At 35.1% G+C, this 17,123-nt stretch overlaps 2 protein-coding genes across 2 annotated transcripts; one reads left to right on the top strand and one right to left on the bottom strand.

The window, feature by feature from the left end:
- The first annotated feature begins 7,831 nt into the window (after positions 1–7,831).
- LOC108328241 (uncharacterized) lies at positions 7,832–9,525 on the top strand. Its single transcript, XM_017562075.2, has 3 exons — positions 7,832–8,042; positions 8,213–8,372; positions 8,925–9,525. The coding sequence occupies exons 1-3, from the start codon at positions 7,905–7,907 to the stop codon at positions 9,119–9,121; spliced, it is 495 nt and encodes a 164-aa protein (XP_017417564.1). The 5' UTR covers positions 7,832–7,904; the 3' UTR covers positions 9,122–9,525.
- Positions 9,526–14,331: 4,806 nt separating this feature from the next.
- On the bottom strand, positions 14,332–16,668 carry LOC108328437 (B3 domain-containing protein At2g36080). Its single transcript, XM_017562304.2, has 2 exons — positions 15,295–16,668; positions 14,332–14,950 (listed from the first exon to the last, which is right to left on the bottom strand). Exons 1-2 carry the CDS (start codon positions 15,953–15,955, stop codon positions 14,682–14,684), a joined length of 930 nt encoding a protein of 309 aa, XP_017417793.1. The 5' UTR covers positions 15,956–16,668; the 3' UTR covers positions 14,332–14,681.
- Positions 16,669–17,123: the final 455 nt, after the last annotated feature.

Here is a 17,123-nt window from a genome sequence, read left to right on the forward strand (position 1 = left end):
GTAAACAAACTGGTTGGAGTTTTTGCACCTACCTTCAATTGTTTTATAAAAAAATATTATTTTGTACGAGTATATGTTAAAAAATAAATAACTTTTTTGTCTATATGCTATAAAGGGTTAAAACTCTGGTTCGTTCTCGTATTTGATCTAAAATATTAATTTGATTATTAAATTTTAAGTAATTTCAAGTGTTATTTTCTTAAATGTATAATATATAGGTCTGATTTAAATGGTTAACGATGATGCAGAATAAATATAATTATATGATTCCTTTTATTACATGAAATGTAATTATACTTGTTTACAAAATTTTGTCACATATTTCAAAATATTGTAAAAAGAAGCACGAAATGATATTTTAAACAAAAATTGAGTGTTCATGATGTTCGATTAGTTTAAAGTTATTTATTGTTTGAAAATAAAAAACAAATAACAAAACCATGCGTAAACTTTGAAAGCAAACAAAGAACATGATCATGTCATAAAATCATTTTAAGATTCCATTAAAAAAAGGTAAACATAAACCTTGTTTCTTCATCCATCATTAATTACCACGAGTCTCTATTTTTGTGAACAAAACATGATCATTTTGCAAAATAATTTTCTAAATAAAAATCCTAAAACTCAAAATACTTTATGTTACACGCTTCTTTCAGTTTCAAAGTTCTTTCACCTTCAATCTTGCAAACCCTAGTCTCAGAAATTTGAGTCAGTGAAAAGTATGAATCAGACTAATGGAAAATTGAAAGAAAAGAAGAGACGTATGTATTTATAAGTGAACTGAAGTGTGAGCAATGGGTTCTACGTCGGAAAAAGGGTCTGCCACACGAACGTAAAATCTCCTTCCCTCTTCCTTTCACAGTGTTTTGAAATCTCTACCCTTGTTTATGTTGAAATTCCTATTTCTTCTAAAGCTTTGCAAATAACAACAATTAAATTCCACGTAAAAAAAATTCATATTATCATATTTACTCTCCAGTATCATTAACCATTAACGTTAACGATTTGAATCTATTTGTTACATTTTTTTTTAAAAGGACTTAATTAAGATTGTTTAAAATTTGTGAACCAAATTATGATCTCAAGAAGAATAATAAAAAAATTTAATCTATATAAAAATAATTAGAGAATCTCCATTACATAAGTATAATCTTAATGTTTAACCTTATACAGTCTTTTATTCATATAGGTTTATGTAAAATTTAAGATACAAAATTATAAAGAAATATATATATTTTTTATAAGTCACTAACAATACAGTTTCTTTTGTGAGAAAATTAATGTCATCTAAGAATTAACATCAATAAAAATAGGTAGGGCATCTCTATTATATGATTGTAAGTTTAGCACTTTAATGTAATAAACATTTACATAATGTTACTTAAAATTTAGAACGCTAGATCATAAAAAAAAAATCTGTCTATATTTAAAATATATATTTATGCTATTTATTAAGTAAGATATAATTAGAGTATGGTTTTTTTCAAACCTTTTTCATTGAACTAAAATTATAAAAGATATTAAAGACATGTGATCCACTAAAAAAAAGTTTATATATCTAATTTTAATATACAATGAATTCAAGATGGGTGTGATTTTATTAGGATGATAATGTGAACTAGTATTTGGTTTGTAAAAATCGAATATTGGTTGGTGTATTATATGATTGTGTGGTTAGCTACAAACGAGACAGTTAACTATATCCCAATTTATCAACCAACAAGCCTAGTTGGACTGATCGGTTATTAAGCAGGTTGACTGATCGTGGATCGAACTAATCAATACAGACTCTCCTAAGATATTAATCTTAAACTTGATAAATTTAAAGGTAAAGTATGATTACTTGCATTTGGATCGTGATTAGGTCAATATTATAAATAGATGTTTCAGGTGAGGAGGTAGATTTTGTGCATTTAATGTTGTATTGATTGCTAACTATCAAAGTTAAACTTACTTTGGTATCAGAGTGCCTTCTGTAGGTACTTTCCAAACGATTTGGATGAACGTTTCAACCTAGCACTTGGACTTTCTTTTGGACAACATTTGGACTTCGGACGACACAACATAATTCATACCGTTGACCTGATCGGTATCAACCACACTTCCTCAATTGAAGCAATAACCTCATTGAGGATTAATACTCCTCCAACCAAAGAACCTTTCCTAGTTAAGGCACACATGAATGACATGAACCAAATGCTAATTTCAAACCCCTTGATCAATCATTTAAGGCTCAGGCTTAAGGGGTATGTATACAGTATGATCATCCGATCAGTCACAAACCGAGCGGTCAACTGCATCTAAATTTATCAACCAACAAGTCCAATTGGATCGATCGGTCATCAAGCAGATTGGTCAGTCATGGATCAAATTGATTAGTATAGATTGTCCTAAGAGGTTAACCTTAAAGTTTATAACTTAAAGATAAAGTATAATTACTCGCATTTAGGTCGTGATTAGGCCAATGTTAATCAAAAGTTAATCGTGAAACCTATAAATAAAGGTTTGAGGTAAAGATGTAGGTTATGTGCATTTATTGTTGTGTCAATTGTTAATTGTCAAATGTTAAGCTGACTTTGGCATCAAAGTGCTTTCTACAAAAATTCTTTGAACAATTTGGACGAACGGTTAGACCTCTTGAACTTTTGGACAACATTTGACCTCGACCCATATCGCTGACTTTGACCCCATGTATAAAAAAATTGGCTTGTCATGCATAAAAATTGTGAGTTAGTTTTGATGGCTCATTCTATAATTCATGTAAAACTTGTGATAAAACAATATATATTTTGTGACTACATAGTGTCATGTTTGTCTTCATTGTCCACACAATACATTTTCAAATATATGTGAACGAACATGTTTTTTGTATTGGTTCATCTTTTTCTACTATCTTTTTATTATTTGACTTCTTTGTTTTATTATCTGATATTTGTTTTTTTCATTGTTGCAGTTTGTCTTTTTTCATTGGACTTTATCTCCTACAATGATTTTTTTATTTGTTGAACTTTTTCTCTATCTTGTATCTTCGTGATTTTTTATTCTTTGTTTCTTCTTTCATTTTTTGTTTCTTCTTCAAAAATCGTTCATGACAAAACCAGATCATGAATCACACAATCCATATTTGATTCACCTTATTCAAATTGCTAATCAAAATACAAAATCGTTTACCGGTTGAACATATGAAGAATTTTGTAAGGAATATCTGAACATCTATTAATAATGTATAAAATTTATTTCTATGGTTTTAAAACAAGTATATATATATATATATATATATATATATATTTAAAAATAATACATAATAATAATAATGTGTAGAAAAAGGAAAAATAATAACAATTTATTTTTTTTGGAAAATTAGGAAATTAAATTAAAAAATTTACAAAATTATTAATTTAAAAAAAATCAAAATTTAAACTAAAATAATAAAAAAACCACAAAGAGAAAAAAAATAAGAAATGAGAAAGAATAGAAAGAAAATAATAAAAACTGAAAAGAAAATTTATTTAAATTGTTTAATAAAATATCATCTTGTTTTTCATTTATGATTAGTAAGCCTATTTTTTTTAAAACAAAAAAAATCTCACATTACTTAGTTTTTTCTTTATATCTCCCTCATTTTATTTGTGCATCGTTTTACCATGTGTTTGTGGTCTGATATGTATTCTTTTTACACCTCATTCATCACCATAATGATTTTTATCACATCTTTTTCCAATGTGTTTGTGGTCCTATATGTATTCTCTTTCCTTTCCTTTTACACTCCACTTAAAATGATTCTCACTCATGAGGTGTCAGGTGTCAGATCACATTTTTACACATGTTAATTCTTTTTTCTTTCTTTTGACACGTTTTTTAAATTTTCTCAAATCTTCTGGGCAGTCACACTCTTCATACTTTTTGGTTTATCAATTTTCTCTTTGAAAATATGTTAGAGAGGTGTGAAATATGAATGTTCATATAAATACTAATGTTAAAGGTCCTGGAGTTTTTGAACAAAAATCAGACAAGGAAGGAATGAGAAGGGTTCTACCGACAAAAAGAAGATGAATCGGAGAAGCAATTGAGGTCTGAAAATGGTAGAAGTTAAAAGTTGAAGAAAACACTACAAAAGTTTTTAATTACTTTTTCATTGAATTTTAATAAAATACTTTGCTATGCTTTGGTTTCAGAATGTGTAAGATTAATTGTCGGATTTTTTATTCTTACATTGAATACTCGTTTGGAACGTCCCTGTTTCTTTTTTTACTTAGCCTTATAATCTGTACTTTTTAGATATAGTTATTAAGCCTTTCAATCACAATAAGCCCATATGTCAACGTACATAGTGTTGATTAAGGAGTAAGAGAAATGAGATCAAGATGTTAAATGTTAAGGAGAAAGAAAGAAAATTGATATTTTTAAACACATGTATTCTTTACATTTATTTTATGTTATTTTTTTTCTTTTAAAAAAATACAAAAAAATATTTTTTTATGATATTTTATTTTCGTAATATACAGTGTGTAACATCCCAAAAATACAGTGTAAAACCATATAATAGAATGATCACATATAATAATATTACAACTCAGTTCTTACAAAAGATAGGACGTACGGTTAAGGCCGAACGACCTTACAAAAATAGCAGGGAGTTAAAATTGTACAAATGACTACAAATATAGAACGAACGACTTATAACCCTTACTATGCTGAACGGTCAAATCAAAAGATAAAGTAAACAAATGACCGAACGCTCCTACAAAAGAGTAGGCCAACAACTGACCAAGTGTCCTAAGGTTCGACCTTCACGTCCGTCTCTTCCAATGCTTCTTCCAGCAACTCTTCTCCTTCTGCTCCCACCCACAGGGTGATCATCGCAATGACAAGGACGAACGAACGAAAATACATGACAAGACAGGAAATAGGGTAAGCTTATGTAATTTAATTCAAGTATCAACATATATTTCACACAATCAACTAAACAAGATAAATCATTAACTCTTTCATGCAAAGCCTAATACTAGACTCTGACTGTCCGGACTGTATGAATTCTGTGTAGCTACAACGTTCGTGCACCCGGGTGATGTAGTAACTGGAATACCCTCAACAGCTGCCACCCGAGGTTAGTCCTATCTATCCAAATTAACCATAAGGACTAGGACCTCCTGCCATTACCACACATGACTTACCCTTCTCTACGTGAGAACGAGTAATCACGGAATATCAGGATGAACCGCCAACTTAGCTTTATCCACATTCATACTTTACCAATTCCAATATCCATTCATGAGATATTCCTCCCCGGAATACTCTTTCATAACCAAAGTCATTTCATCCATATCATATTCCATCATCTTTCATTATTAAAACCTCAACTTAACCAATTTGAATGAAGATCCCATAGGATACCAAATACCGAACGTTAGTTTTTAACCTAGAACAAGACTGAAAACTTGGAGTGAGACCGAGATATCTCCAACTCAAAACAGATCAAATCGAGAGAGTTACTCACTTGTTATGAAAGGGACCGAATACAATAATACTTCTCAGAGACTAATAGAATCGAACGTTATTTTCCAAGTGAGCCAATTTAATAAACTGACTCTTGAGAGTTCAAACCGAACACCGTAAAGCCTAGGCCGAGTACTAAGACTCTAGGCCGAAACCAATTAAGACAGATACTGTAGGACATCAAATAATAGTACTTGACGGAATCATATGAAGAAACCGAACACCAATAAATACTTAGCTTCTTAATGAGTTAAACATCAAGGAAACCGAATGTCAGTCGAAGACTGGGCACTGTAGAGAGCGAACGCTATTGAGTTTGGATGAACGCTCTTATTATAAAGATAGATTACGGAAATGAGAATGAGCGCCTGGTGTAAGACCGAGCACTTACTTAGTACGAGCGTTTGGTGTAAGACCGAGCACTACTTAGTACGAGCGCTTGGTGTAAGACCGAGCATTACTCAACTTATAGAATAAAGGCTTGATAAATATCAGATATCATTTAACTAATGTTCAAGAACGAACGAAATATACAAATACATATAGATATATTGAAGTTTATAATCAAATACCAAGGAACGAATATCCTTGGTTGCATGCTTAAGTACAAATATTACAAGACGAAACGAAGACGCTAGTCTTCAACTAGAATTCTCTCCAAATGAAAGAATTCAGTTCCAACCGAGTCCACAAGAAAACCGAACACTATATCGAACGAGCGCTGGTCTAATACCAAACACTTATTAAGAACGAACGCTATTGAGAACGAACGCTTGTATAATTGAATGGTCAATACTGACTCTCGACAACATGGTCTAATACCAAACACTTATTAAGAACGAACGCTACTGAGAACGAACGCTATTGAGAACGAACGCTTGTATAATTGAATGGTCAATACTGACTCTCGACAACATCCCTACCCATTTCATGGCTTTCATTAATCATCAATACTTTTAAACAACATACCATATTTCATCATCAACCAAATCATCAAACACAATATCATTCCAGTTTCTCATCTCTTAGATTCATATACTCATACAACCAACAATGCAATAACAACCAGATTTCATATTCATTCAACAATCAACGAACATGCATCCATTCAAATCAACAAAATAAATCAAATTATATAAGTTTCCCTTACCTCTAAGCGTGACCGAACGTTCACAGAGGCAGAATACGGGTTCACCACTATGGTTTCTTCTACCCTTAAAGCTCACCGATTTCAAAACTATACCAGAGTAAAGGACCAACACACTATCAGAATTAAATATGGAAAGGTGATCAACTCAAGCAGCCAAAAACTAGGCTTGCATGCACAGAAAAACCACTCGGCTGAGAGAGATGAACTTACCAGTCCAGAATCCGAAACTGATCGGTTCAAACGGACGCCTTCGACGCCGGGAAAGTAGAAATGGTGCATGAGTGGTGATCGGAGGAAGGAAAGATGAGGATTTCTTAGAGAGAAGTAAGAGCTTTTTAGAGAGAAGGAGGAGAAAATGGTTTCAGATATTTGGAGAAGAAGGTAAGCATGCAGAAGTGACGTGAACTTTTGAAAACCCATAATTTTACTCCTACCGTCATTAGCGAACGACCAGCCTCCTGCTGCCACCTGTTTTTCATTATCTGATTTACAACTTTCTTCCTTAACATTTGGCTTGCATTCAAATAGAGTTTTTAATGGGTTTTAAATGGGTTCTAACAATGTAAAAATATCAACCTAAAATTATATATATTTTAACTTTAAGAGAAGAATATATAAATGAACTAAATAATGACCTTTGAAATAAAGACCACATTGTCAATATTGTCATGCAACTGACCAAACATAGGGATAGCAGATCAATCATGAGACAACATAGTCATAACATAAAATAATATTACTGGCATGGGTGATTATGCTTAAATTATATTGATGGTATATTGATGAAACTCATCGAAATACATGACAAATTTTATATAGCAATTTCTTCTTGCATTTCTATAAAAAAAATCTGTGTACTCCATAAATTTATTTCCTATTTTATCCTTTTTTAATTCTACAATTTGAAAATATTTTTTATTTTTAGATTATATACTTAAGAAGTCATTATATGATTCATTAGAAATATTTATAAATTATATATATATATATATATATATATATATATATATATATATATATATATATAATTTATAAATATATTCAATAGATTGTAAAATTTAATTGAGATTCAATTAAAAATTATAAAATTTATTATTACCCTAAATTTCATTAAACCTTGAAATTTTAACTTTATTTAGTTTTTTTTTTGGTGAACTAATTGGAAGTCCATTTTTTGCTCTTTACAGTTACAGTTGCAATCACTCAGCTGGTTAATGGTTGCTACAACTCTAACTGTATTCACAGTTTGGAGGTTCAAATGAAACTGAGGGTTGTCTGCAGAAAAATTTACGACTACATAAGGTATGATCTCAAAGAAATCGCTTTCCCCTCTTCATTGCCGGATCCTCCTCACTTAAAAAAGCGTCGCAAATTGACCAGGGATGAGCGTATCTGGGTATGGGTTTAGGGTTTACTTTCCTTCTAATTTTTACCCGTTAACTCAATCAGAAATAGCTTATCGTGGTTGACATACATGGTTTTAGGGTTTATTTGTTCATGTTGTTTGTGGATTAGTTAGTTGTCTGAGTTAGTAATTTAGATTGTACTGATACATTCAATGTCCAGGTTTTGAAGAGAGCTTCCAGGCTTTATGCCGCAAGCTGGGTTCGTGACATTGGTCCTGACCTTCGGCCAGACGATTACAAGAAGGATGACATGGCTAGTGAAACAAATGATGAAAAGAGAACAGATAAAGGAAAAGAACCCTCAACACTTGAGGATCTCGGTACCATCTTTATGATTGAAGTACAACGGTTCTTATTGCTGTGGATTTATTGAACATTAGTTATTCTGTACCTATACTCTTTGGTGTATCTGACATAGTTGAGCAAGCGTGAATTGTTGTAAACTCCCTCACATGTTTTCAATTCCAACTGATAAACTGTGTGTTCATCTAGTTATGTGAACTACTTAATCAAACTATAATGTCTTAACGATTTACATCGAGAAAAATCAATGAGGATGCTTCTGAATATCAAGTCAGCAGTGCTTGCGGTAAAAAAGAAACTTATGATTAGCTTGAACAATTAATAGAAGGTTTTCACCAACTAGAGTGCAACCCAAATTGAGTAGAACTCTTTGTCGTTGCTATATTTTCTTCTATAAACCTCTGTTTTCAGATTTTTATTCTATAACCTCTCTCTCCTTTTGTTTTTTGGTTTACGTCTTCCTACCATTTTTTTCTAGTCAAATTTTCCCTCCATAGTTTTGAATAATGAGTTTTTGAAGGTACTTTTTCATTTTGACCAAGCACGTGCATTTTTATGGAAAATTACAGCTGTAGCTGCTAGAGGGGGAATGGAGACCCTCAGACCTGCTTTGCAGCGTGTGTACATGACCAGAGCATCTGCATACAGAGATGCTCTTAAAAGTTTCATAGAAGGATACCAAGAGGGTGTTCAGCAAGTGACGGAGAAGAAGGAAGATTCCAATACGCAAGAAGATGCTGATCTACCCCCAAAAAAACCAACTTGAACTTGCTTGTAGGAAGGGTGATGCTTCTTTTCTGGTAGACCCACCAGTAGTTTGGACTAAGGCATGAAGTTTGACAGAAATTAGTGCCAGTCCTCTTGATTAAAAGGTTTTAATGTACATTTCACTAAACATAAAGGGTCGAATATTCCAAATGGGTGTATTTTGGATACTATACATCTATTAGTAGATCTGAATTTTGTTTTTGCAAATTTTGTTGAGTTTTTTAATTTTAGGTGCTTATTAGTGATGTTAAAGGTATCTCTTTGCTCTCCAAAGGTATCTTTAACAGCTAGCTATAGTTAATGATGTATTATCTCTTATCATTTATACGTGCGCCCCTGAAGATACACATGAAGTTATGGTTTCAATTTACTATTCAAGTAATCACATCAAGTTATGCTTTCTTTCTTGCCGTGCTTGATCCTATTATGTGAAAGATTTTAAGCAGGGATGGGGTGGTGGCGAAGTCCTTTAATTTGATTCTCCCCATTCCTGCTTATGGATGCATGGAATACAATCACTGTATTCATTTAACACATTTCAAGGTCACTCTATTGCATGTTTGTTTTATTCACTTCGAGATATGTGCATTCACCTGCTAAAAGATGCTATAAGGAAATCTTCATATATGATTGACTCTGGGTTGGGTTGGACGGTATCTTTGTCTAATACTGTTTACTGGAGATCATTTTATCATTTTTCCCAGGTAGAATTACTTTGGCATCCTACTATACTGATGGCTATGCAGGTGGGCTGAATTATCAGCTGAAACTTGAGCTAGCGCTTCTACCTCGGTTTGTCATTTTTATTTAAAAATATGTATGTGGCAGACAATTTGGGTCATGAGATGCCAGGTTGAATAGTTTTGGCATTGTTGTGGAGAATGAGATGATTGAAAAGACTTGCATAATGAGAGACGAGACATAAAATTAGGTCCCCACAATATTATTGATTCCTTCTTTCGGGTGATAAGCCTGGTATATGGGTCTATTTCTTTATGAAGATTGCATCTACAGTCTTGGTCTGAATTATGGAGGAATAGTTCTTACTATTTCAGGTAAGAGTTGTATGCCTAACGTTATGGGTAGGGATTTTATTTTCAGCCTTCCCTCGTTGCCATAGTTTGCGGAGAATCTTTGATATCTCAAGTTTTGGATCACTTGTGCTATAACATTGAAGGGCATGATCTACAAGATTGTCATACATTTTAGCTTTACCATTCTGTAGTGAGAATGAATTTGTCAGGATGAGCCTGTTGAGCTTTCCATGTGAATGGATGCAGGAAAGAGCATCGTTTTGTGATTAATCTGTTTAATTTTGTTTTTGGTAGTTCATATGCTGAAACGTGAGGCTTAGGTTACCGAGATGCAAAGGGAGATTTAGTAGGTGTTGATGCTAATATGAAGACGTGCTTTATTCTTCAAGAAATAGAGTTCCCATTTGTGTTCTTTATTCTAGAGCTCACCTAAAGGAGGTACAGTGTGAGATTCGTCCACCTCTCAAAGTAATGCGAAGTGGTGTGGCATAAAAGATACACAACACTCATATAGTATTGCTCTCTTATTTTTCTCTTTAATGTCATCTGTACTGTATTACTATCTATGCATAACTGTATCACTCCTGCAGGTCAAAGCCTTTCATTTCTTTGATAGGCCATTATGTGTAGGCCAATGATAAACACCACAATCCGAGGACCCTCCCACTTGCAGAGCCAGTGTGAGCCACACAGAGAGAGATTGGACGCCTTCACTTGCAGGAGTTCAATGGGTCTCTTGTGTAAATCTTTATGGGCCCCTGATAATCGCATGACACACTATTTGATTACTCTTAAAGGTATTCTGCACTCCTGTCGTTCTTTAGCACAATTATTTTGCATTAACTTGGATGGAACTCATATCGATCATATTGATTGAAAGCAAAAAGGCTTTGTTGAAGCCACTGTTTAGGCACAGTGATCAGTTCGTGCTCTTCTCTCTCCCCCTAGGTTCTCAAAAAATTTGATTATTCTGTTTCTTCTTCCTCGGTAAGATCCAAGGCAGGGACTTGTACTCGAGTTTTGGTAATTAAGTGTGCTGGATCATTGATTAAAAGCACTTCACTGAGGAGTCACATTCTCGTTTCCTCAGCACCTGCTCGTCGTCTATATAGGCAGTTAATTGTACGACAGCTAAAACTTCAGTCAGTGAAACTGTCTTTCTTCACCTGAAAATACCTCTGTTGTACCAGAAGTTTGGAATTTTTTTCACCTTGGATCCACATCACCTTAATGAATAAAAAAACATTAGAAATAGCGTGTAGGTGCGGAGGAGCTATAAACTTGAAGAGAGAGGTTTAGTGGTGGAAATCAGTAAATTCTAGTGGACCAAAACTATTTCACTCATTGTGTCTTACCCAATAATCAGTTAATAAGCCAACAAAGAAAACCTGAGGTTGCCATGCGTCTATAGCGTTGAACTAGGCTTTAAAAGGTATTTGTAAGTTGTGAATTACACAATTAAGAATTTATAGCTGATATAAACAGCATTCAATTGAGCCGTACTGCATTGCCCGAGTGACATCCTGTTTTTTACTTGCTTGCTCGTTAAGGATATCCTTGTCTCCCTTTTAGTTCATGGTCTATATTCTCCATTTTCCCATGTTTGTTTAAACATTTTACCCCAGTTACGTTGTGAACGTTTTTCTCTTCCCTTTTTATATCATTGCGTGTTGTTTATAGTTTGCAAAAACTTACATCTGCACACAACAGACCATAAAAAACAGGTCTGGCCACAACCGGGGTGGGGGTGGGGGGGACCATGGTCTGTTGACGTGCCCAAATTTATTTGTCTTCAGCTTCCCCAAATAAATGCATCATCAGATATTTCTACCTGAAAATTTGCATGGAAACAAAGTTTGAAAAATCAGCTCTTAGGAAGCCAAGTCCAAATATCCCCCTTGGAATGATGATCATTCCTGTAGGCTCTAGCAGCTAATCTATATCTGCACATATAATATGGATATGGATTTTCTAAAATAAGTAATATTAGTTGTTGATGATACAGTCATAATTTATGTATGGTTGAAATTACACACCTTGTGGGATTAGGGTATTGTTTTTTGTTTGAGATTACTTATTTTACCAACATGCTTACTTTTAAGATAGCGGGATCCATATAATATACGCCCAGTTGAGATGTGAGTACCACCACCACTAAGAGGTGGAAGCATATAGCATGTGGTTTTGTGTTGCTTAACTAGAGGAGTGGGCTTAGTAGTACGTCTTTGGCTGTGTTATCTATCAAGTCAAGTCAAGTCCACCCACCCACCCATCATACCCACCAATGCCAAATAGCAGCACACCATCTGTGGCACCATACCTTACCTCCCACGTATATTATGATGAGCCCTTGTGAAAATCTTGAGGCAGAATCCCAACAGTAGCAGATTGATTCCTCATTTCTGATTTCCAATGACCTAAAATTCTCCATTTAGCACTGGGATGACGTCACCCAGCTCTCTCAGTGGGCCCATCAAAACCTCTCCATACCTTACCTTCTGAATCTGCCCTCTGGCTGCAGTCTCTTTTCTTTTCCCATCACTACTCTCCACCCTCGGGGTTTACTCATTGCTCTACTCTTCTGGTGTGAAAGTTTGGTAAGAAAATCAGGGATTCGTTTCTTTTTCTCCCTTCTAGTTTTTCTATTATTTTTCTTTCTGCCCCTCCCCTCTTCATTTCCCTTTCCCTTTCCCTTTTAGTCTGGGTTTGAGGGGAACCTGACAAGTGGGTTAATTGGATCAATTATGAGATGTCGCATCCACCTATCGTTGTCCTTGGTGATTTCTCTTCTGGTTGACATCCTGTTGCAATCACGCATCGACAGATTATGTTAATTCCTACTTTTTTTTCCTACTGCAGTTGAAAACATTTAAATAGTTATGACACATACCCCATATAAAGTAAGACGTGCCATTGATTTTATGAAGGAAAAAGAGAGGAATGTAAGGAAAATAAAGGTATTGATCAGTTTATCTAAAAAAACCGATTAAATTCAAAAAATTTATTGGTGATTTTCATTGATTATCATGTGCATGCTTTATTTTTCCTGCACGTGTTGAGTGTATGGTTGTGTAAAGTTTACATAATATTTTGACTGTTTCTCCAATGGGTGTTTCTCCTGAGGACTCCAAAGTTAGCAACTCAATTAATACATTTTTAATGGTTAGATTAGTGCCATAATAATAGGAGTTATAAGGGTTTTGGTAGAAACTTTCTGTACGTGAAAAGTTATGAAAAAAATTGTTTAAAGAATCAACAGAACATTTCTTTTTCCGGATACCAAAATATGGGCGAAGCAGGTAATCCCATAAATTCAGGATTCTACAGTGGGATAAACTACTCCACTATGACTCGAAGAGACACTAATTGATTAGAACAGCTTTGTCACAATGGAAAGGCTAATTACATGGTTGGTTGACTTCCATGTGTCGCAGATTTATCGAGTTTGCTTTAGGGGAGTTTTGGATCAACTTCTCAACCATATATATATATATATATATATATATATATATATATATATATATATATATATATATATATATATATATATATATATATCGGAAAGACAATCCACGGCATTCGTTATGTTTAATGGTGAAACTTAATTAAAAGGTTTTCTTTCGGAGAGATTTAATTATAATCCGTTTTTCCCATACTTCAAACTTCTAATTGTATGGCTAATAATGGTTGGTAGACCACACCACCAAGTGCACATCAAACAAAGTGGGCCAAAAAACAAATGAGATTACCCAATTAACTGTGGTCCACGGTTAATCTATTTGCACTCGTTGCCCTTCACCACTTAATTGTAGAATTAAATAGAGAATGAAGCTAGCTCTGTCGGGGTAAAAGGAAACCAACAGTAGTTTTCCATCCATATTAATCAAAGATGCTGAATCAATTAAATGAACGAAGACAATCTTGACTTCATCAAACTTCACATGACTCAAATTAAGTCTACTCAATTCATGTTATATTTTAGTTTTGGTTTATAATATATTATGTAGGGCTTTGCCCTTGGCCCTTTTAATATTATATAACGGGTGTGAGTTTTATGCATCGTCAGTGTAAGAATCTGGCACTGTCAATCAACAAAAGGTCAAATTAACATGAATTTGAGGCGATTATTGTAAAAATTAGAAGAAGAAAAAACTGTAATTTGGTGAGATTTAAAGTGTGCGAATGTATATAGTATATATAATAATAAGAGGGAAAGTTGATGGAAAAGATGTTGGACGATCCATCTGGCATTCACAGCTTGGTTTATAATAAAATAAATATGCTGGAGTGAGAGGGAACAAGAAGATCCGGTAAAACGAATACAAAGGCATTTCCATTTGCATGCATCTCCCTAATTCAAGACAAGAAAGATCGTCTACAATCTTGAACGTCAACCTAAATATACTTAGAATAAAGAGGGGTTGATGTTAATGGCAGGATGATTGACTAAAAGTAATTAAGGGCAGAGAGAGAGAGAGAGAGAGAGAGAGAGAGAGAGAATTAAAGGTGATTGTAATTGTATTATTACGGTTGTTGACGTAGCATGTGGTGATGGTGAGGGTTGGAGGAGGAGGAAGAAGAAGAAAAAGGGGTAGTAGTATGAGGGTGTAAGAGGTGGTGGTGGGAAAGTGTTGTTGTTGTTGTTGAGGAGAGAGTGTAAGAGGATAGTGGCGTGGAGTTTTGGGAATCCTTATCAGGTTGGCATTCCATGTTCACCCCAAACAGCCTCAGCACCCTGCCACCTGAACTGTTCCCTCCCGGTGTCGTTTGGTTCTGTCCTTGGGACCCTCCACCTGTAAGCAAAAAACATTACAACACGTGCAAATGCCCGCGCTTTAATCATACACATTTCATGTTCCAATCAATTCTTTTAACCATATACTACAATACCATTTTCAAATTCCACCCCACCAACCCAACAAAAACATCTGCAAATTATCAACACCCCTCCTCCTATCTTCAAAATCTCATTCCTATTTTTCACCACCTTTACTTCAACCATATCTCGAGCGTGCTCCTCACGCGGCACACTCCCTCTTCTCTACGCAATCTCACTCAATTCCTAAACCACATTTCTTCCCAATCCAAAACTAAACCAAACACTGTGTAAATAATAAATATACAGAAGATAACGTACCTGGTGGTGCATGAAGGGACTGAGGTTGGTATGGGAAAGGGAGCTGATGCGCAGGATAAGGGTGCGCAGAGTAGAAGGAGGGTGTTGCGGTGGTGGTAACGTGAGCGGGGGGGTTGGCTTGGCGGCGGGAGGAGTTGATGAAGAAGCGTTGAGGATGGGTACGGTGTCTGTGGAAGAAAACAACGTCGCCAGCGTGGAGGCGTTTGTCCTTCACGTAACGGCTCCATCCTTTGGTCAAAACGTAACTCTGGCTACTGTTCCAATAAGAGTAACGGAAACGCCAGCACTTCCCGGACTCGTCCTCGAAACTCAGTAACACGCCCTTCGCGCTGTCACCGCACGACGACGATGACGACGACTCCAGCGGGAAGTGCTTCTCCGCGTGTTGTTTTGGGATCACCAACCGGTTCAGCTTTCCCACGTCGCTCGGCGTCAGCGGCTTCTCGAACATCGCTTCCTTCTCCTCCTCTTCCGCCGCCGCCTCCCCACCAGCACCAGCAGCAGTAGCTTTCTCCATCACCTCCTCGTCCTCCTCGTCCACCTCCTCCTGGTTGTCATTCAGGTTGAAACGAGGAGTGTGAGAGTTTCCGAGCCACGTTGAGGCTTGTTGTTGGTCGGTCCAGTATAGTCTGGCTTCTGGTGAGTAGTGGTTTATCGACATTGAGAGCTGCTGTAAATAGAGAGAGAAAGAAGGAAGAAGAGAAGAGAAGGGGCGTGTGATGATGATAATGATTATGGGTTCATTTGATGTGGAAGCTGGGGGAATCACTGCCTGTTTGATGGACCTAGCAAAGATATGACAATGAGAGAGAGAGTGAGAGAGAGAGAGAGAGAGAGAGAGAGAGAGAGAGAGTACAGAGTACTTTAAGGTTATGTAATGTGCCAAGTGCGTTACTATATGAAGAAGAAGAAAAATAATAAAAAGACAAAGTCTTATTTTGGGTGTTTCGAATTTCGATGTTTTTTTTCGGTTTCTTTTTAAATTAACGTTTTTTTATTTTATTTGTTTCCGTGTGAACTTGGTGGTATTATTAGGATGGTTGCTTTTTCTGTTCTGTTAAATGGAATGATAATGAAAGTGTGTGTGATTAGATCGCAGAGTTGTATTGTATGTGTTGTAAGTGAGACACGGTGAGATTTTTAAAATGAAATAATTACTGAATTGGACCGAACATGTATGTTTGTGAGGATGAGAGAGAGAGAGATTGCAGAGTACAGGTGAATAATTTGGTGTAATTAGGGACATCCCATGTTAGTAATTTGGCTTACAAATCAAGTGATGGGACCCTTTCTCCCAACCCTCACCACTCATCATAATTTCTTTCTTTCTTTCTTTCTTTCATTCTCAACACTTTAACTCCACACCATTTTTCATTTCTCCTTCTTACCACTATTGCTACTGTTTTCTGCTTTAAATATGTTGTTTTTGGTGATATTAAATATATTTTTCTCATGTTTAGTAATGGAGAAAATAGTGTGAATTTGAATAATGGTGGCATGGATGGAGGGAAAAACTAACTTAGAGTGGTCCACGTACGTCCTCCACAAGTTGTGTGTTGAATATGAATGTAAATGAATATAGGCCTGATTCATTTGAAGTCTTCTGAAAATGTATTATGGTGAAGATAATGAAAGAATAGTGTTGTGTCACGTGCATGACTTCATTATTGGTGTTTGGCCATTCCTGGTTTTCAAATTAAGGAAGCTATACATGAAATTGAATGCGTCATGGAGACAGCCAAGAGAAGAAAACAGCACAAACAAACAAAGGCATGGGAGGAGTAAAAATTTATTTCCACACATAAACTTTCTCCTATCTTCTTTCCACT

The sequence above is a fragment of the Vigna angularis genome, chromosome 2 (assembly GCF_016808095.1).
Source record: "Vigna angularis cultivar LongXiaoDou No.4 chromosome 2, ASM1680809v1, whole genome shotgun sequence".
NCBI classification, from domain to species: Eukaryota; Viridiplantae; Streptophyta; class Magnoliopsida; order Fabales; family Fabaceae; genus Vigna; species Vigna angularis.

What these genes read in the sequence shown, in the direction of transcription:
- LOC108328241 (XM_017562075.2), top strand. Translation starts at nt 7,905, where the DNA reads ATGAAACTGAGGGTTGTCTGCAGAAAAATTTACGACTACATAAGGTAT. An exon ending in CCAGGGATGAGCGTATCTGG is followed by an intron (nt 8,043 to 8,212) that starts GTATGGGTTTAG and finishes TTCAATGTCCAG; the next exon opens with GTTTTGAAGAGAGCTTCCAG. An exon ending in CTCAACACTTGAGGATCTCG is followed by an intron (nt 8,373 to 8,924) that starts GTACCATCTTTA and finishes GGAAAATTACAG; the next exon opens with CTGTAGCTGCTAGAGGGGGA.
- LOC108328437 (XM_017562304.2), bottom strand. Translation starts at nt 15,955, where the DNA reads ATGTCGATAAACCACTACTCACCAGAAGCCAGACTATACTGGACCGAC. An exon ending in GTCCCTTCATGCACCACCAG is followed by an intron (nt 14,951 to 15,294) that starts GTACGTTATCTT and finishes TTTTGCTTACAG; the next exon opens with GTGGAGGGTCCCAAGGACAG.